This window comes from Podarcis melisellensis (assembly GCF_964234715.1).
Source record: "Podarcis melisellensis genome assembly, chromosome: 3".
Lineage (NCBI taxonomy): Eukaryota > Metazoa > Chordata > Lepidosauria > Squamata > Lacertidae > Podarcis > Podarcis melisellensis.
The window spans coordinates 38,525,350-38,547,543 of record NC_138530.1 but is presented as its reverse complement, the minus strand read 5'-3'; the positions used below and the strand labels follow the sequence as shown (position 1 = coordinate 38,547,543).

General features: G+C 42.5%; 1 protein-coding gene across 5 annotated transcripts in view; it reads left to right on the top strand.

The window, feature by feature from the left end:
• Positions 1 to 22,194, top strand: part of TMEM63B (transmembrane protein 63B) — a 74,488-nt gene that overhangs the window by 20,929 nt on the left and 31,365 nt on the right. For 3 of the 5 annotated variants that reach the window (XM_081905650.1, XM_081905648.1, XM_081905649.1), the window contains exons 2-4: positions 16,322 to 16,520; positions 17,146 to 17,229; positions 21,042 to 21,076. In XM_081905650.1, the coding sequence (XP_081761776.1) occupies positions 16,344 to 16,520; positions 17,146 to 17,229; positions 21,042 to 21,076 (296 nt within the window). In that variant the 5' untranslated portion in view covers positions 16,322 to 16,343. Of the gene's footprint in view, positions 1 to 16,321; positions 16,521 to 17,145; positions 17,230 to 21,041; positions 21,099 to 22,194 lie in introns of those variants that run through there. The other 2 variants (XM_081905652.1, XM_081905651.1) reach the window with 2 other exon arrangements.

Below are 22,194 nucleotides of genomic sequence, written 5' to 3'. Positions count from 1 at the left end.
GTGCACCTCCTAGGTCAGGGGTCGGCAAGGTTTACCTTGCCTGGGTTGGTTCAGCTCCAGTGGAGATTGCTCTGTGAGCTGGATTGCGTGTGTGCCTGTGATTTCTGGCATCTGCACCTGTGCAGACGCAATTTCTGGCTCTGTGGAAGTAAGTCCCCACACCAGTTTAGCGCAGCGCACGGGGACTCGGCAAATGGGCGGCTTGGTTCAGGGGCGGCTCATGGCCAGTTAAACGGCCCCCATGGGCCTCTTATGGCCCACGGGCCTTAAGTGTCCTACCCCTGTCCTAGGTGAAGTCAAACTGCTGTGTTAGCAACACAAAAGTGACCTCCCTGGGCTGAATCCTGGGCAGTGTGTATAGATGTCCTGGGCAGCAGAGCAATACATTTGGCATCAGCTTGACTGCAGGAGTTGCCAGAAGGAGGAGTACAAGGGATCCAACCATCTTAGGGACTACACTCCAGATTTGTGTAGGGTTTACTCCTAAGCATTTTCTTCTCTCAAAAATATCCTGCTAGGCAGTGGAGGTTAAGGATCAGAGTTTTCCTTCTCCGAGATGGGCTACCTTCTCAGGTGGACAAGCTTTTCAAATTTATTTTTAAACATCCAGCTATGCCATTTGCCATCCCCATTTCCTCTGGCAATGAATTTCAGAGATCAAATTACTTGTGAAAATGATTTATTTTTAAACTACCCCCTGTGTCTTTGAATGCCCTCCAATTATGGGAAAGAACAAACATATTTATTCATTAATTTACATATCTCTTATACCCTACTCTTCAACCCTAAAGATTCCAGAGCCACTAACAATTACAAATCATCCAATTATCACAATAAATCAATAATAAATTACAATAAATCACCAGTTTAAAACTGAGGGCCTTCTCAGTAGTGGTGCTTGCCCTGTGGAACGCCCTCCCATTAGATGTCAAGGAAATAAACAACTATCTTAATTTTATAAGACATCTGAAGGCAGCCTTGTTTAGGGAAGTTTTTAATGTTTGATGTTTTATCGTGTTTTTAATATTCTGTTGGGAGCCACGCAGAGTGGCTGGGGAAACCCAGCCTGATGGGCAGGGTATAAAATAAATAAATAAATTATTATTATTATTATTATTATTATTATTATTATTATTATTATTATTACCTTAGATTGTAAAATAGTAATAGTGGCAGATGTTAAAACTATATAAGATCAGAAATTTACAACATACATAGAAAAGAACTATACACAAAGACACTCGCGGGACTGCAATAGAGCTCATAAGGTTTATTAAAAATCATTTGGTTTGGACTTAAGATTATTGAACAAATATATTACAACAATTGAAGGATGTACATTAACAAAATTTTGAACAGTATTACTTCATAGTATTAAGTATACATAGAATGTAAACAGGACAAATGCATAAAGATAAAGAAACTATAGAGAAACCAGAAGAAGGAGAGAGGGAAGCACAAACTCATTAGAGTTAAAGCATTAAGGTAAAAAGAAATAAGCTATGAATTATGATGGTGAAATTTGTAAAATTTGTAAAACCAATAAAGATCATTTTAAAAAAACCTATATAAGATCTATGCCCGTAAGTAAACATTATACAGTGGTTTACAGTCCTGGTTTAGAAGGGTGTTGTTTTTTAAGTATAGTTTGCTCCATTACTCAACCGTCCCCCCTCCAGGAAGAATTTCTTGACAATCAATTAATCCTTCTTGCAGTTTAAACTCATTACTGCCTGCTGTACCCTTCAAAGGCCATGATAAATGACTCTGCTTCATGGCAGCTCTTAAGGAAGAATCTGGTCCCTTGACCTCTAGTAGCCTGAGTCTGGATGCCATTCTTCTGCATGCTCATTGGTGGAACCTTCTCCCTAGAAGTCTGCTGGAGCATTTGCAAACTCTTGCAAGGTGCTGGGATAAAGGAAGGCAGCCTGCCAGGTGTGAAATTCCACCCCTTCTGCTTATTCCTAGGGCTGTGGCAAGATTAGAGTGACAGGAATAGACTGTAAACAAACCTGGCCCACTGCAATGAGTTCCTCCCTTTGACGTGGACCGGTGTATTTTTCCATCTCTGAGTGTGGTCAGTCTTAATATAGCCTACAGCTTACTTTGTGGAGGTCTGGATTTTCTCTTTAAGAGCTCCGTCCTATTTAACCTAGTGCTTCTCAAACAAGCTAGCCAATATTCCCACTGCCTGTGCCAGTTAAGCTCTGTCTGCTGCTTCCTGTTTCCACTACATAAGAAAACAGTGATGGCCTAAGTTAAAACAGCCATAGGTCTGTCACTTGTCTGAATCCTGTGCAGTTTCATGGAACATGCCATCCATTGCTAATCATGGCATTACGCACTACATTAAGCAGTGTAACATTAATGATACCATTAAACAGGTCAAGTAAACCAGGTAGCACCTCTGTTGGAGATTGTATGCACCCTTTATCCCTTTATCAATTTGTGGCTAGTGTGTTTCCGCATCGTAGAATTGTAAAAAGGGGGGAAATGATTTCCTGGTGAGCAAGGATATATAATATTTTTTCACACTTTTATCCTGCTCTTTCTCCAAGGAGCAAAGCATGGGACATCATTAGGTTATCTCATTTTGTCAGCGAAAAACACGTGACTTCTCCAAGCCTATTCAGTGAGCTCCTTGACTGACTGGTCAGGGGTGAAATAGAGATGGACAATCTATTTACAGCCCATACTAATTTCACATGCTCATTCACAAGACTGTTGCATCCTGTTTCTGTATTAATCTGCATTTTATTTTATTTAAAATCTGCATTAAAAGCTGCATTTAAATACTGTGTATATATATATTTATGATAAAAGATGTGTTTAGATAATGCTTCACTTAGTGTGTGCATTCTGATGGCATTGTATCATAAAATACACATTTTTCTTCCTTTTTTTTAACCCAAGGGCTGATTGGATTTAAAAAAATTAAGACATTGTCTGAATCAAGGCACAATGGCTTACTGCTATGCTATCAGTCCTGAGGAAGCATTTCATAGGAGTACAGGTTTTAAACACATTTTATCCTGTGCTACTAGCACAATCCTCTAGCACAGAAGGTGTACTGGGAGTGATCTTGAGAAAGGTGTACATTGGTGTGGGCTGTATATTGAAAGAATCACTTGTGTCCTTACTGTTTGCCAAAGGGAATTCAGAGTTTAAAGGTAGGTTTCCTGACACTGGCTTCTCCTGAGAACGATTGACATATGTCTATGCTCAGTCAGTCAGAATAAATTATGGAGCGTTCAGTATTTGAGAGTCAGCTGGGGGAAGTAAGAGTGAGGAAGAGGGTATGTGTGAAGGATCTAGTCATTTTTACTTTTCTGGAATCCGCTTTCACCCAGAAGCAATGAACTCCAGTGACTCAGCCTTGACAGCCAGTAGAAAGCTGAACTCTCTCATAGAAGAATGCCTGCATATTAGTTTTCCAGTAGATCCTATGCAGTGAGTATTTGACTCTGGGTGAAGCCCAACTTGTCATGAGTTAACAATCATGCAGGGTGGGTTCCAAGCACCCCCTCCCCCCTGCCCAAACAAACTGCACATTGCAAAGTGTTTTGAAATGGATGGAACTTCCAAGGTGGGGAAGGGTCAAAGGCGGGACAAAAATCCAAAGCGTATCACTGTATTCAACAGTCCAGTAATACTTTAGATTCCTCCCACAGGCCTGATCATATGCCTGCTGGTTGAGAACTCAACTAACTTGAGTCAACAGTTATAAGATTATTCCCTTGAATAATCTACTGTGCCTGTGCTCAAAGAGTTGCGCTGGCTTCTGAATTGTTATTGAGCTATGGTCAAAGTTTTCCTGTCAGTATATAAAGCCCTGAATGGCTTGGGAACAGGTTACTCGAGGGATCAGTTTGGCCCATGCATGGCTATTTAACCACTTTGTTATGCAGAACATTCATTTTTATAAGTGCCATATGATAAAGATTTCACATTTACAAGGAACTGATCTTGTAGTGTGGCAGCACCAATGCATAGGCACTCCTTACATATTGACACCTGTCAGGAGCCCTTTCCTTATAAGCTTTACACACTTGCTGAAAACTTTTTATTTCAGCAACTCTGCCCAGACATCATTTAGTCATTTATGTTAGGTTATAATGCTTTACTGGCTTTATCTGTGTTTTATTAACTATCATGTATACCTACTATTTTAACAGTTTTGTGGATTTTAGCAATGATTTGTTGATAATTATATTGTGTACACCACTTAGAGAGTTTTATAATTAAACTGTCTATAATTTTTTCTAAAAGCCACAAGCAAAGGAAGGGAATATGTCTATGTTGGCTGTTTGATGTGAAAGATTCACAGCTTGAATCCTGGATAAGAAATGGTATTCTCATATGGTGAATCAATGATCTCTGTGCAAGAACAGGGGAAAAAACCTGTTCTCTGCAATTGACACCGAGGTGATCATACTTTGCATTTTGTACACCAAATTTGCACAGAGAGCTCAAACTGAGAAGTTTTCTGGATACTTGCCCCAACAACTGCCTTTCCTTGGAGATTTTCACAAATCTGAAAAATTTGGAAGAATTGAAATAGCTTGTTGCATGATGGAAATGTCATTTTAAATATATCTTTTTATAAAAGTATATCTATACTGCCCACTCACACAAAATACCAAAGCGGTGCACAGCATTAACTATTTTTAAAATAATACAAAATAATCACTGGATTAAACGGTTTATCTAAAAAAAGGAAATTAAACTGAGTAGGCTCATTGGTATAAGAGAGTCTTCAAGAGATCTCTGGAAGTTGACTGCTGAATCTCTGTTGGAAGAGAGTTCATAGCATGGAACTGGTGACACTAAACCTTTGGCCTGATATTAAGCAGCTGTTGAAGAGGGGAAGATGTCTAGTTGGGATTTACATTTACCTGATGTTTTTCAAATTATCGGTTATATGTGTGTATTTTAGAGTATGCTGCTGTCCTGGAACCTAACCAAGATGGACTAGAAACCTTGGCATAGGATGGACCAGAAACGTAAACATGCAATACAATTCATAGGGTCCAGAGACTCTAGATAATCTGAGAAACGGAATGGAGGTTATTAAATGTCAGACAGGCAATTTTCTGGTTTCCAATTTTTACCTTTAAGCTTACAGACACATGTGCAATATTCTGCAGCAAAATGATACTTTTAATACCTTTCCGTGACATTTTGCTTATGTAACCTTCATCCTGCCTTCCATTAATGATGTTGTAAATTACTGCATACTGATAGGCTGATCATCTTTGAAGGCTAAGATATTATCTGTTTCATGTCATTAGAAAATGATTCCTTTCCTCTTAAGTGTGACCATTTCCTGACTTCTCTCCTTTTGATGAGACTGGGAGCCTAGAGATCAGACTAGTCAGAATAGTGTGCTAACTGGGGTGAAGGTCTCTCTGCCGCAATTCTGTGCATATCTACCTGGAAACAAGTCCCACTGAGTTCAGTGAGGATTACTATTAGGTAAGCATATAGGATGGCAGTCTAAGAGGCCCAAGTCTTCCTGCTGGTCACTAATGAGACTTGAGGGTAATAGCTGATGGCAGGAGTAGCCTTGCAGCAACTAAGCTGCTTCTGCTTCTAGATGAGGCAACTCTGTAACCAGCCACCCTGCCAACAAACATCTCTTTGTCTATATCTCTGATATTTTAAGTGTTAATTTGCTAAATTTGCATTTTATGCATCTTGTTAGCAGCCTTGGGCTCCTGTGGGAGGAAAGGTGGAATATAAAAATGAACAATAAATGTGCTGCCGCAGACCTTATAACTAGGAGCTAATTTTTCCACATGGGATTCTGGGATTGCCCCAGGCTCTGGTGATATTTTCTGCTTTGATCAGAATTTGATTCTCTTTTACTCTGTACCAGTTTGGGCTGTACATTTGTTGTTGTTGGCATATTCTTACCAGTGCCAGAGGCGTGTGTTCTTTTGTCACAGCTGTAGCCTGACAGACATGCCGGGTGCCCTGCACCATGTTTATTTTTACCTGTTGATGTACAACACCTCTCTGTTGCCATTCCAGGATGTTGCTTGCTTGCTTCAATGCTGGCTTTTGACTCAAAAGGTTATTTCCTTATATCTCTTGTCACTCATCAGCACTTACATCCTGTTGTTTCCTCTGCTGAGCAAATAGACTTTCTCTCCGAAAGATAATGATGTAGACGAGGGTGTCAGATTCTATTAGCTATAGCAAGCGACCACAGAGACACTTCCTTCCAACTAAAGCTGCAGGGGCACAGAGAGGCCCTGAACTCTAGTCCAGCACACAGAGACCACCTACACCCTGTCATCGCAAGCTTGCTTTTTAAGTAGTACAGTATTCCTATATTCCACTAACCCATAATTCTAAAACAACCTTCGCTGACCTGGTGCCCTGCTGATGTTTTAGATTACAACTCCCATCAGCCCCAGCTACTGCGAACTTTGGGAAGCTCCAGGGAGCCCTCCTTCCTGTTTACACTACAGAGGGTGTATAAAGTTCCATTATCAGACATTAGTATAGCCACCAGCTTGTCTCTCCTGGGGTCAGGCGTTCCTTTAAGAGGCTTGGCTGCCAGCTGCCAGGTTTGTTTCTTTGTTTATTGCTTTTGACACCCACTGCAGTTGAAGCCTCACTTGCCTGTGTGTTGCTTTTCTGCTCTCGACTCCCAATTCCTGTCCTAACTGCATCTCTGTACGTGTGTACATACCAATTACTAAATTAAGTGTCACCTTTCGACTATGGGGATAGATCTCCTACTCCCCAGTTCCCTTGATCATTAGCATCCAGCAGCAAGCATGTAATTGTATAACTGTGTCTCTTGTAACATTTAATAATATTTGCATTGTTATCATCGTCTTCTGCTGGGACTAGGAACTTGTACGTGGCATAATTCCTTTCACAGAAATAAATTCAGAGAAAGAAAGAAAGAAAGAAAGAAAGAAAGAAAGAAAGGGAAAGAAATGTCTTCCTACAGTACGATTCATTAGACCTTCTCACACTGCTTTCCTCATACATGTGCTGAATCTTACAATGCAGTTCATGCTTATAGGACCAGTCTCCCACTTCACATGTTAATGTACTTGATTTAAATCACGATTTAAATCACTAGTCAATAAGACTTGATTTAAATTTTAAAAAAATTGCGGAAAGATTCATTCTCGCTGGTATAATCTTAATATTTACAACCAGATGAAGGTTTCATTTTCGGAATAATAAATTTTCAGAGTAGTTTTTACAGTTCTTTCACAAATTACTGGTTATACTATTAGAAATACATAGACAGATAATTATGAAATTATTGTGAGGTTTAATAAGTTAACTGTTTATATTTGGACAACTTTTCTGCTGTACTTTACTGGAAGGAGAAAAATAATAATTTCCTTAATAACAATTTAAACAATTTATTTAACTAAAACAATAGCATTATAGCATATGGATCCATGTTTGTTAACTGATGTGGTTAAACAATTTTAAAAAACAACAACAACTTAGACTGAGTTTTAGCACACATGAAAAACTTAAAACAAATCCTTATTTCCTGATGAATAGCCTTTGGACTTTAATGTAACTTAAATAGAAAACTATCTTTCAAAAGATTTTTCCTCTAAAAGTGTTTTATTTTAAAAATGTGATTTAATATTTTTTTTAAATCCATTTTTGATACTTAAAAAAAAAAATCATTGATTTTTATCCACCCTGGGGTCAGGTCATTGGTCTATTGTACTCAGCATTGTCTACAGTAACTGGCAGCAGGTGTCCAGGATTTCAGCCCTACCTGGAGATGCCGGGCATTGAACCTGGGACCTTCTGCTTGCAAAGCAGATGCTCTACCATTGAGCTATGGCCCCTCCCATTTTAGTTAATGAGACATGCTTATTGCTGTACCAGTTTAGTTTTAGTCCATATATGAGTGCTATTAAACCTAATTATTTCTCTCCAGCATATCGACAAAATGTGTGGATATAGGAAGGGCTTTCATACAGAAGGTACCCCAGCTGATGTGGGAGACCTACTTGTTCAAAAGCATAAATGTCTTTTCAAAAACCAGTCACTTCTGTTACATACAGAAGCGTCTCCACCCCCATCGTTCTGCCCAGACGCTGAGGTCCAGCGCCGAGGGCCTTCTGGCAGTTCCCTTATGACAAGAAGCAAAGCTACAGGGAACCAGGCAGAGGGCCTTTTTGGTAGTGGCACCCGCCCTGTGGAACGCCCTCCCATCAGATGTCAGAGCGATAAACAACTACCTGACATTCAGAAGACATCTGAAGGCAGCCCTTAAGTTTTCAATATGTGACATTTTAGTGTATTTTTGGTTTTTGTGGAAGCCGCCCAGAGTGGCTGGGGAAACCCAGCCAGATGGGCGGGGTACAAATAAAAAATTATTATTATTATTATTATTATTATTATTATTATTATTATACATACATACATGCCTGAAATAAATAGCCATGGGTTCTTAACTGTGTGGATAATGATTGCAGAGTGCTATGCGGAAGTACAGTTAAGATTTTTATCTTGAAATTATGATTGGCTGTGCCCTTCTACAAATGTACATTAACATCGCTTCAGGTTCAGGTTCATCTATCTTAGAAGCATCTACCTCTACAGATTCCCTGGCAACTGAAATCCCAGGACAACCCAACAGCCAAAAGCTAGCATAGCTGAGCTGATAACATGTTATGCATTTGAGGCACTAGCTTAAAAAACGTTTTAAGAAATAGCCTGTACAACAAAGTGAGTCAGAAAATGCATCTAATGCTTTACATTGAAGGAAAGGGGCATTAAAAAAGTAGACAGTGTCAAACCTGTTTTTGTGGGCTGCAGTAATTTTGCAAAGGGTTTTTTATGGCTCACTTAGGACAAAGATCAATAGAAGCAAGAGAAAAGGAGAAAGAGAGAAACAATGAAAACAGAAGAATGTGCCACGAAGCACACAACCAAAGGATGTTTGGGCCCAAGGGAAATTAAAGGGCAATTATATGAAAAACTACTGCTACAGAACAGCAGGAAATATAGGTTCTAGCTCGAGTAATTATTTTAAAAGATTCACAGAAATCTGCTTTGTATTCCTAGCTTTAGTAAGAATGGAAAATGCTTGTCACATTTCACTGTCTGCTATGAGAGTCTGGCCTAGCAAAGACGCTGTACATGTTTCTTAGTGCTCATTTCTGCCTAAATAGGCTGTATATTGGACTGGTCCAGTCGTCTCTCCTTCGCAAATCAAAGACTCGGCTGCTATATTATGGCGTGCCCATGCTGCACTCTGCCACAATGGGAGTTCAGCCCAATGGCAAAACTGTCTTCTCGCTCAACAAGCGACTCTTTGTCAACCAGCCTTGCACAGTCAAGTCCACTGCCTGCCTGGTGTCAACCCCTGCTGTGCAGAATGCAAATGACGCTGCACAGACCTCCCTGAGCTGCTCTTCCCAGACAGCCCTGCAAGTGTATCTGCACACAAGGCACCAAAGTAGAACAGAAATTGGCTTCAGCCAAGTTGTATGTGCAGTCCCTGGTGAAATCTCAGACGCTGCCTCCAGCTGCCGTTTATTTATTCGCCCAATTCATTTGTGCCCTGCTCTGTCCTGCCACTGCTATTGTACTGCTCAGGGTGGCTTAAAACATGCAAACGTTACAAAATCGTGCACATTTTTTTAATTAAAAAAACCCCAAAAGTAGTAAAGGAGAAACAGCTGGTAGATGAAAGCAACTAAGGGGGGATCAGTGCAGACCAGCTTGAGCAAAAAATGTATTTGACTCGTGGTAGAAGACCAAGAGAGAGGGGGCAAACCAACTTTCTGAGGTAGAGCGTTCCATAATCCAGGTGCAGCTGCAGAGAAGGCCCTGTCTTGTATCCCAACCAATGGTGCCTCAGCCATAATTGAGATGCAGAGGGAACTCTCTCTAACAAGTCATAAGGAGGACGTGGGATAATTTGGCAGAAGACAGTCCTCTTCTGCCATTGACCCAAGCCATTTTAGGGTTTAATGGTCACTTATAGTTGAGACTGGAAATGGGCAAGAAACCAAGGCCGCTGCCCTGAAATAAGAGATGCAAACAACACAAAAGAGGTCTCTGTCCTCCTCCTCCTCCTCCTCCTCCTCCTCCTCCTCCTCCTCCTCCTCCTTTAACTTTATCAATATAGGTAGGGTGCAAGCCACCAGCAGTTAAGTTCAGCAGAGGGCAAGGCTAGACCACTTTGTGTGTTGGGAAATCATTGCCACATGTACAAGATTCCCTCTTTGCCTTTCAGAGCAGGTCTAAAACAACTGGAGAATTTAGGTTTGTTGTCTTGCTAGGGGGAGGGACGATCCATAAAATAAATCCCCAAAAGGAGACTGCTAAAATTTTTCCCTTCACTCACTTTGTCAATCTGCCTCATGTCTCCCATTCATAAGTAGAATGTTACAGCAAATATCTATGCTGCTCTTTTAGGCACTTTTATAAAGTTTTATAAAATTAAGAAGTACTTACAGGGTAGTCTTAAGTGCTTTTCAGGCTCCCTCTCTTTTTGTTTCTAGAAACTGTAGTACATTAGGATCTGCCACCTTTTCCTGGATAAATGTACAAAGAAAAAGATGGATGCCCCCATGTATCTTTGGGGTACAGCCATCTTTTTTCTGTATCGTGTCTCTATAAGGCACAGCCCTTGCTTAGAAGGGTTTGTGGACATGTAATCTACTCCATGTGTTTACATTCTGATCCAAGCATGACCTGTCCAATGCAGACCAAGGAGTTTTTATTCAGATTGTAGGGCCTGGTCATCTCTAGTCATTGAGCATCAAGAACTACCTGTAATATAAAGCCGTTGTTTCTTGTTTATTCCTCTTCTTTCAAAGCTCCTGTCTAACATCTGAAAATAACTGCAAGTAGGGGACTCTTCAGTGAAAGATCCCCCTGTTTTGGGAAATCTGTGGTGTAGACATGAGGGAGTCCGTCTTCACACCCCTATTTCCAGGATACGGGAGAGGAGTGGTTCAGAGAGAAAAAAGGGAGAGATCAGTTTAATTCTAATAAGAAACAAATGCTTAAGTGAAAGTGACAGCTTGGATAACACTGTTTCATAGTCTGTCGGGACTGGATGACAGTGGATTAGAAAGAGACTCTTGAAGAATCACAGCTGTGAGACAATGGGGTGTGGGAAGATCCTTATGAACTGACTACTGTCGCAGGCTACCCAGTTTAATTTCTCTCACTGCTAAAAGGTTATTCAGTTCCTCACTTTCCCACACCTTCATTACCACTCTCCTTTCACCTCTCTCCCCCAGGAGCCTGGATTTGGGGCAGAGGTGGCAGCCTTCTACCTGATCAGTCACAAGGGATGCCTTGACCACATAGCACTTCCACCATCCTGCATATGCCTCTGTCTTTTCAACAGCAATAGTGAAATATCTGAGGTGGAAGAATAGCCTTGGGGTGGGAGGTTTTTCTGGGGAGAGAGGCCTGCCTGACTTAGTGGTGGTGGGGACCCAGGCACCATAGAATCATAGAGTTGGAAGAGACCACAAGGGCCATCGAGTCCAATCCCAAAGATGTTCAAAAGGTGGGCCTTGGAAGAAGAGGGTTGAAAGGCAGTCCAAAATGATTGAATGTAAAAATACACTCCAATAATACAAAATGTTGACCTACTCCAGTAGCTTAGTATTAAATGTGATAGAGAATGAAGCCATGTTTAGCCTGGAGAAGAGGAGGTTAAGGGGTGATATGATAGCCATGTTCAAATATATAAAAGGATGTCACATAGAGGAGGGAGAAAGGTTGTTTTCTGCTGCTCCAGAGAAGCGGACACGGAGCAATGGATCCAAACTACAAGAAAGAAGATTCCACCTAAACATTAGGAAGAACTTCCTGACAGTAAGAGCTGTTCGACAGTAGAATTTGCTGCCAAGGAGTGTGGTGGAGTCTCCTTCTTTGGAGGTCTTGAAGCAGAGGCTTGACAACCATATGTCAGGAGTGCTCTGATGGTGTTTCCTGCTTGGCAGGGGGTTGGACTTGATGGCCCTTGTGGTCTCTTCCAACTCTATGATTCTACAGTAAAAATGCACTACATGCAAAGACAAACAGCTTCCCATTTGACAAAAGCAACATGGGCTTCTCTACAGCTAACCTTCATGCATTAGTTGGCAGCTGCACCTCTCACTTGTGGCCTTTCTCCAATCTGCCTCCAACATCTCCCTATCTCTTCCCCATCTTTCACCTTAGAGAGGTAGGGAGACCTGGATGCAGACTGGTGGTTCAACAAAGATGCAAGAAAGGAATCTGATCGTGAGTTGCTTGTATTGAAGAGCTTGGTTAGATGGGACCCTGTTGGCTCCTTTTCTCACCTGGTCCCTGCTGGGCTGGAAGTTGCAGCACCACACTGGCTCTATCAAGGGTAGCACCACAGACAGTGCAGCAGAGATGAAGGCAGCATTTTCCTTTCCTTTCCTAAGCTGTTATGGTGCCCCCAGGAGCTGAGGCACCTGGATTTAAGAGTGTTTCGTGGCAAAAACTGTAGCAGAAGATAATGGGGCAGCAGTACCTCTGCTTTGGGATCTTCTTGCCCTTCAGCAGTTGTGCAAGAAGGACACACAAATTTATGGGTCTAACTGCATCCATCTGATGAGGCATATCTTCTGCCATTGACTGGCTATATGTGTTTATTAGTGCATTTCAAAGCATTGAAACAGGGATATCTATCAGTATTGACTTCCCAGCCAGAAAGTACTGGGTAAGGAGTGGCTTATCAAAGCTGACCAGCTGAACGTGCAAGCTAGAAAGTTTTCATGGCGGTGAGCAAACAGGGTATGGAGCTCTATAGTCAGCTGTTGAGCACTCAAGCTTTTGAGCTTTTGACTTCTAGACTGCAAGAGATGTGTAACTGAGAGGCAGGGAAATCAAGCTCCATGCAGAGAAAAATAATATTAGCATTTTATATTCTATTAATATATAAAGAAGAACAGAAATGTGTTGTTATTATTAGAAATAGTTGTATCTCAATGGATATGCTTCCTCGGGAGGTCCTGTGCAAATATTGTGCTGGATAAGAACACACTAGGTGGCCTTAGGAAAGTCACTGTTGCTGAGTCTCTATTCCACAACTGCAATACAGTGGTACCTTGGGTTACAGACACTTCAGGCTACAGACTCTGCTAACCCAGAAATAGTACCTCGGGTTAAGAACTTTGCTTCAGGATGAGAACAGAAATTGCGTGGCAGCCGCGCGGCAGCAGCAGGAGGACCCATTAGCTAAAGTGGTACCTCAGGTTAAGAACAGTTTCAGGTTAAGAACAGACCTCCAGAACAAAATATCATAAGTTCTTAACCCGAGGTACCACTGTACAGGGATAATTTCAGTCTACCTTACAGAGCTGTTCTATGTAAGATAATATGTGTGGAGCTATTTGAACAATTCAATTTCTAAGTCTTAATATTATTGCTACACTAATAGGAGAACTTTGCCTAAGGAACCAATCTTTGTTCTTGCAGCATTACCACACATTTATGTCATTGAGACTTGCGCAGGAGAACTTCCCTGTGGGTTGCGTCTCATTGGGCAGATCTGCCTGGATCCCCACAACCACCATAAGGCTCGCCAAAATCCACTGCCTGTAGCAATTGTTTTGCATTGTCGCATGTTAAGGCTGCAAAATATGGTTTAGCAAGTGCCTCCTAAGCAGTTTAATATGGTCCTGAAAGCTCCTCAGTCTTTTTCATTGTAAGTTTCTCCTGCAGTGGAGACTGTTGCAGATTCCTGGCTGCTCTGCTGTCCACTTGCTTTCTCTCCCTGCCCCCATTGCCTTCTCCAGGTTATTCTCAGGTACTTTGGTTTCCCAGTTCCCCTGGTAGCTGTCTCATTAAGAATCCTTGCTTGCAGAGTTACGCCCACTCGCTTTCCCAAGGCTCAGGCCTGGCCTTCTGCTTTTTGTCTCTTAATCCATCTCCCTGTTTTTTCCCCCCACCCCGCCTCTGTATTTCTTTTAATGCGTTGCATGGCTCCCTTCCCAGATCTTTTGGGCCTCCTATTAAGCAAGTGAAGCCACAGCCTTGTGGTGATTCCCCGTGTGCTCCACATGTCAGTCAATACCCTGCGTGGCCCTTTGTTTATCATTCCTCTGCCAGCTTGAATCCCTGTGAGCAGGCCTCATCCAAGCCAATAAGGAATTAATTTGTGGAAGCAAAGACAAGACTCCTGTGATATGACAGTGCATGTTTCATAATAAAGTGTGTTTCGTTTCCAGCAACGCTGTTGGGACGCTGCTATGTTTTTGGGGCTAAATAGCTCGAGTGGGTGGCTTTTAATATTAGGCCATGTTTGCAGTGTACGTTCATCACTGATAGGTCCTGGATTGAGGAAATGTGTGGTGCACATTTGATTTGAGATTGGAATTAGCAATGTTAACTAAGCTTAAGCGTTCTACTACATTCCTCACTGTTGGCTGGGGCTGATGGGAGTTGTACTCAAAAATATCTGCAGGACGCCAGATTGGGAAAAGGTGTCCTCCTAGTTGGAAGACAGGCACATTTCGAGTTTGGTTTGGTTTGTTTCTAGCTGCCTCGGACCCTGGGAACCTACTTGGTGTCTCTTGGCAAGTCGTGCTTGCTGCAATTAGAAAAGTAGTGGCTGTGCATTTGCAACCGATTGGACAGAACAAATGATATACTCCAGTGTATACTTGCCTAGTGCTGGATGTTCCCATTGCACCATAGAATAATCATAGACAGTCCTTAGGGCACATGCAAGCTCCAGAATTAGGAGCATTTCGAAGTCTCAGTCTAGCACTAAAGCAGATAAGAAGCCCCTGAAATGGAGCCAAATATTATCTATAGATTCTCAAATGTTTCAGATCAATAATGAATGCATTTAAAAACAACAAGCTGCCTTCAAACCAGTGCTATCATTCTAGAAAAAGAGATGCTGGAACTCACCATGAACACCTCCCTCATTCTCTTAGTATGGCAATGGCGCCCACCTGAGAGGTGCGAAGTTCCAGCGAGTTCCAGCTGAAAAAAGCCCTGCTTCAAGCACTCTGCAGATTTGTCAGGTTTATATATTCAGGGTTATAGTTATATGATATCTGATTTGATGAGGTGCGCTGCTAGTTTGTTTTCAGTCTTGAGCCTTTGAACCATGAAAATGTTACAGCTTTGACCTTTCCCCCCAGCTATGCATCTGGAGGGGTAGCTTTAAAAATAAAGGGAACTCAGAAGAGGAGGGGCCAGCTGTCAGAAAGCAATAAGCACAAGAATATTTCAAAGGGTGATCAACATCTTTTGGAATATTCAATAGAATTCTGGCCATTCTTCTGAGTCCATAACTCTTTTCAACATGGGTGAATATTAATTATGATGAAAACACATTTTCAATGGCTATTGGGCATGATAGCTAAAAGGAGCACCCATGCTCAGAAACAGTCTGTCTCTTGAGATTCAGATGCTAGAGACAAAGTGGAGGACAGATGAACCTTCAAGCTTTTAGGCTTCCTAGAGGCATCTGCCTGATCCTTGTTATAAAACAGAATGCTGGACTAGAATGTCCTTTGGTCAGATCCAGCAAGGCTGCTATGGCTCTTATGTACATAGAGGTGGTGAAGGTCTCTTCGTGACCCCATGTACCAGAGCACGCCAGGCACTCGCTTGCTTTATAGGTTTCAGGAATGAAAGGTTGACTCATCTTGTTCATGATGCATAGATTGGCAACCTGAAACCACTCCTAGTTATGTACCTTTCTACAGGTGATCTGTTCAGGCCTGGCAAGAACAATTTGTTTCTCCCCCCCCCCCCCGTCAACTGAATGCAATGAAAGAGGGGGTGGGAAAAGGGGGTAGCAGAAATAAAAAAATTAAAGGGGGGGGGAGAGAATGACTACACCCACTGGTGGCTTTGACCACATCACTGTTAGGATGTAGACTCCAAATTACTCCGACTAGGTGGTCTAACACCTGGATAGCTCACTTGGTTAGAGTGTGATGCTGATAATGCCAAGGTTGCAGGTTTGGGCTGCATATTCCTGCATTGCAGGGGGTTGGACTTGATGATCCTTAGGATCCCTTCCAACTCTATAATTCATTGTATAATCCAAAAGAATGTGGTCCTCTTCAGAAAAAGGGTTCTCCACCTGCCTGCACTTCCTAAATTTGACTGAAGCTTGGTGATTCAAACACTTAACTACTCTCTTTTGAACTTGTGCAACACAAAAAGGATGCTGATCAGCAATGGCCAAGGGGGCTGGGAGATAAAGGTTTGGTCCTCCTCAAGCTCTTTAGCTGCTTCCTTCTTGTATGCAGGTGGAAGAGCTTCCCAACCCACCCTTTTCTTTGCCTCTAACCAGGTTTTCCTCTTCCTTCCACAGGGAAGACAATGAAGTACTAGAGATGCTTCCCTTTGTGTTCGCCATCCTGGGCTCAGCAGAGGCTACCTGCAGGACCGCCGCCTGCAACAACACCACCAAGGATTACTGCTACAGCGCCCGCATCCGCAGCACTGTGCTGCAGGGCTTGCCCTTCGGAGGGGTGCCCACCGTCCTTGCCCTTGATTTTATGTGCTTTCTTGTAAGTATGTTGGCAGTGTTGCTGTCTGGCTTGGCACTTGAGCTAGGTCTCTTCCCCCTGCATCTGTCGCAGAAGGAAAGTCAGATGTCATAAGGAGATATGTCCAGTGCCATACAGCAAAAGATTCTGAAGGGAGAGGAACAGGTGACCATGCAGAGCACAGGAATCCTGCCTCAAGTGCTAGAGTCATTTGCAGATCCTGTGTGTTTTCAAATGTTTTCACGAGGACAGGAAACTTCTCTCTCTCTCTCTCTCTCTTTCTCTTGTTCTGAAAGTTGAGATGCTGGAAGAATCTGTGTAGATGCCAAATACTTCCCAGACATCCACACAATAAATCGTAGTACTACTGCTACTAGCACTTTGCAAAATCGTCCACAATTAGAGTTTCTTGCTAAAAGACTGAATAAAAATTAAATTGTTAGAATAAGAGGTGTTTGCATATTTTTATGTTGTGTGCATATACTATTTTGCAAGCAATGTGGAGAACTAAGCTTTCTCTATGGTGGAAACAAAAAGCTATACTATGTTTTTTATATATCACTGGGGGCACTGCAGTTTGGTGGAGGACAGAGTATCTACTAACCAGGGACCTTGGCCTTACATTTCCTTATTTGCTTTTCTGCAGGCACTGCTGTTTGTTTTTTCCATTTTACGTAAAGTGGCCTGGGATTATGGGCGTCTGGCACTGGTGACTGATGCTGACAGGCAAGTAGAACTCTCTCTCTCTTTTTCTCCTAGAAAGTGGAGAAACATCCTCTTTTGTCAAATAACTTTACCTAGAAGTTAGGATCGGTTACTGAAATGCAGTCCAACAGGTTAGCATTTTGCAATCCATCCGTGGGCCAGAACTCTAAAGAGGTACTTTAGGTGCACTCAAGTACTCGGTAATTCCTAGTGGTTGTTTTTTTCTTCTTTAGACAACAGTCCCTCAAGTCCTATCACAAACTTCTTTTTCCTGCAACTCCCTCAGTTTTGAAAGAGGTGTGATGTGGAGGGTTATTGCTTGATACACTCACATCCTTCCAAGTTTCCTTTTGGTGTATGCGGTTCTTTAGACGTAGCTGGTGCCCACATACAATATACCCCTTCTCCTAGCTTAGTAGAAGATCCAGCCTGGCTAGTCCTGGGTGGCTCATAAAACGTCTGGCCATCCAGTCATTGCTGGGCAGGGGAGGCAGATGAGTGATTGCACAGCAACCCAAGAACTTGCTCCTCCACCATTTCCCACTAGGGATGTGGAAGGGGGTATGGACCCTCTGCCTAGGATATTCAAGGTCAAATGGCCAGCCCTTTTAGAAGGGCAAGTGATGGCAGCCTCATATATGCTAGTAGTGGAACTCCTTTTCCAAGTGATGATTCTTATGTAGCAAAAAGGTCGCCATTCATGCACAAGAGGGAGCTAATAGCGGGGGGGGGGGGGTGGACCCAAAGTTTCCAGAAGTACCAAAATGAGAGGGGACTTCAGCAGGGGTATCCCAAAAACAGTCCCTAGAGGAATCAGGTGGGCACAGAATCTGACGGACTGTTGGAGAGGCATGATGAGCTGAGAACCCAAAGTGGAAGCATTTTATACTGCAGCATTTTATTGCAGTTTCCACATTGTTATTTTTACATACATACATACATTCTGCTCAGGAGGGCAAAAGTACAATCACTAAGTATGTATCCGATCAAATAGCAACTTCTTCCTTTTGATGCCAGCAGTAAGGATTCTTTTAGTAGAGCAGCAGTTAAAACTCATCAGTATGAGATACAGGCCAAAGGTCTGTAAAAAATAAAAAAAGGAGGAATGTTTTGGCGCAGAGGTGATAAGTCAACAGTGAGGGTGCCAAAGTGAGCGTCTCTGGGGACAGCAGTCAAAAGTTTAGGTGCAGCCACAAGACGACGCAACCCTGGTGTTGGTGAGAGTTCAGAGGTGCATGATTCATAAATAATTATCTGAAACACAGCAGTTCACAGACCCGAAGAGACAGAGAGAGCCTGCCAAGGAACGGTACACAGGCGATGGGGGAAAATTGTTACAGGGTTGCAAGGTTGTGGTTGCTGCTTTCTTAGCCTGCAAAATTGCTTACAAGGCAGACAGATCTTTGATTTTACAGATGTTCATTTCCCAATGAAACTGGAGACCACATGCTATGCTCTTGGATGCTGCAGCTTTTTATTTGTACAGATGTTACAGTTTTCGATCTGCAGAAGTGAGAGCTGGCAAGAGGGGACAGTTCCACAGCGGCAGTTCCCTTGAGTCAGAAAGTTGGTATGGGGAAGTCTTGGGAAAGAATGGTTAATGATAGCTTCTGTGACTGGAGGGAGAGATAAATGACTGTTGTTAACCACCGTCCCTTGTGCATGTTGCCGCAACTCTGCGATGCAGAGCAGAGTTGCATCGTGAAGTAGGGGAAAGCATTCTTGTCTTCACAAAGAAGGGAAACAGGACAGGAAAGTGCTCTTAGAGGGCTCATCACCATTTCCGCTTGTCCCACTGCTTTCCCCCAGGGAAACATGCTGTTTACTGCTGATTCAGAACAAAGTCAATCGTTTTTTCTTTAAAAAAAATATTATTAGATTTTCCACAATTATAACAAAAACCACAGAGCAGAATGACACACAAAAACAGAAAGAAGAAAAAGAAAAATACATCAATGAACGAAAGAAGAAAAAAGGAACAATAAACAGATAAACAATAACAACAAACTTAATTCTTTACAAGTCCAACCTTTTAAACATCTTGGCTGACTTCCTCTAGTCCTTCCCTTCTGAGTTTCCTTGTAGTTAAAAGTAACAGCTTTCCAATATTATTATTAAACTAAAACATTTTCCAATTATAGTCCATCTTATACACTTTTCTTAACATTCTAAATCCCATTTATTTAATTATAACTTAGTTTAATCCTAGGCCTATTTGTTTCTTTCAAGTAATTTCTAATTTTTTATATTACAATATTTATTCAAATAGTCCTTAAATTTCCTCCAGTCCTCTTGAAACTCCTCTTCTTTCTGGTCGCGGATTCTTCCAGTCAGGTCAGCTAGCTCCGAGAAATCCATCATCTAAAGTCAATCGTTTTTTCTGCAGATTGACTTTTGTTCCAATTCACAGTAAACAGTGGGTTTTCCTGGGGAAAGAGGTGGGGCAAATGAAAAACCGCTCAGAGTCATGCCTAGAAAGTCTGGGACAAGTGGAAAACCTCTCAGGCCCATGCTTCCTAGCATAGAAGTGTGGCTGAGCCCAGTGTGTACATCAGTGCTGTCATGAGTGACTCTACTGCTGATAAAAATGGATCTCATATGGAAACTGAAGCTGCCACCTCCATACACAACCCATCTTCATTGGTCATAGCTCAAGGGTCTCTCTGATCTTGGGCCTCCTGGATTGCCATCAGTGGACAGGTTTCAGAAAGTTGAAGCCTTGTTCCCATGACAGCAGCAGCAAACCAGAAGAAATGAGTATGCAAAGAAATGGGAGTCTCAGTGTATGAGAGAGAAATTAGAAACCTTTACTGTATTTTATTTGCCCAGCTATCCCCTGCATTGCTGACTATCAGCATTTCAGTTTTGTTGAGAGCCCCTGGATTTGGATTGGTCCTGGCTACCTGATGAGAGAAGGACAGCAAGAAAAAGAAATGTAGAGATTTGTGCAATATATCCAGATAGGAGGCTTAAGAGAACCAACACAACTGCAGTTGATGGGATTGCTAGTTTTCTGAGCAGTCCACCCTCTGCTGCACATTGGCCAAAGTATGATCTACTTAGCTGCATCGCCTCCCTGGTTCCTTTTATAATAGGCTCAGAGACCATGTAAGCAAGAATCGTGTCCGGAAGGCCCCAAAGGATCACCGATTGTAATACTAGCTGGTGCAGTCAAAGAGTGTATACTAAATAAACTTTCCTTAAAATGTGCACATCTTCCACCCAGGCATTGACCTGGCTTCGGGAAGGGTACCAAAGACCTAAGGAGAGTGAAAAACAAACGTAACAGAGTTTGCCTGAAGAGCAAATGCAGTTATATGTACATAGGCTTCGTTTGCTTTAGATAAGGCTCGGCTTCTCAAGGAGCAATTCAGAATATCAGCTGGTGTATTTCAATTTGCTGTTGTGGCTTTCATCTACAGCTGTTTATCCACCTGTTGCTAATAAGAGGGCACAGAATCTCATTTCCGAGGGAGGGCAGCCACATTTGCTTTGCGTTTAAGTTTGCCTGGAGATGCACATGGCAAGGCAAATCTGAAATGAATGTAGAATAGATTTATCCCAACACCAGAGTGAGCAGGGAAATGCTGACAAGAGAGAGAACTGGCTCCAGTCCTGGACAGTTTGCATGAACCATGAAACTGAATCTGTAAGCCAAAAAATGAAGTTTATTTACTTCCTCTGGATGAATTTGGTGAATGATTTCCTTCCCAGGACCCCAAAATGTCAGCACTGAGAGAGGAGGACCCTGGCTCTTGATTGAAAGATCCAGTTTGTTTGTAACTCCCCCTTTTTCTCCCCCACCCCCTTCATTCTTTTTCTTTTGTCCCCAGGCAGAGGCGCTGGCAGCAGGAGCAAGAGGAACGGGAATAGTACGTTGCGGGTTTTCCCAGGGTGCTTCTTCCATCCTTCCTTAATTCTCTTTTCCTTCCTGCTTCTGTTGAAGTTTTCTCCTTTTGCTTCTGAACTAATCTTCACCGGGAGAGCAGGACTTGTGATTGTTGTCCACACTGGTCACTGCACACATAACCCTCTTGTGTCAGTCATACTACACCAAAATGGCGGTGGGGGAAACTTTCCTTCAGGGAGCTCAAGGTGTCAGACAAAATTCTCTACCTCCCCATTTAGCCCTCACAACGTCCCTGTGAGGTAGTTTAGGCTGGGAGACTGTGACTGGCCCAAGGGACCATCTGTAGTGGGGGGTGGCCAGATTTCTGCTGGGCAATTCTGCCACTTTCAGCAATGAGAAATGTTATCTTCCGCTTTGAAACATTCTCTGCCTCCTCGGCTGACTCATGCAGGAGCCCAAAGAGCTGATTTAACTAGACTCTTCAAATTGCTCTTCCCTCAGGATTTAAAAAATATATATATTTAGGAACCTGTTCCCTAGCCAGACATCCCATGAAGCTGGTAAGAGTTTTCCACACTGATATGCTCTAACCAAGAACAAACTGGGGCCCAGGGCCAAGCAAAGATATTTGGCTTCCTCAGAAGAAAGGACGAGATGCTTCCCTCGTCCCCCATCAACAAACAAAAGCTCACTAAATAGGGAGCGAAACCTTCCGTCATTCCTAGTGACAGAACAACACCCTTTGCTACTCCTGAGGGTAGCAAGCTTGCTTAGGGGGGAGCAGAGTGGGTCACACCACTGTGTTCTCCAAATCTTGCCACCACCATCCCACCCCCACTTGCTGTATGTTGCCTGAGGTGACTGCATCACTCTGCCTCATGGGATGTTCGATGTAGAACAGTATTCTTGTTGAGATGTAATAGGCACCCATTATCTGCATTTTCTGGAAAGATTTGGAAAAAAATTTGGGCTGAAAGTCTTGCCTATCTAGGTGGATAGGTCTCTGCCATAGATGTCTACTTTAAAAAAAATTTTTTTTTAACTGTTTTAGCTGTTTTTATTATATTCGTCCATTGCCTTGGGGCATATGTGGAAGGCAATAGGGGCGAATGTGGAAGGCAATAGGGGCGAAGGAAGGCG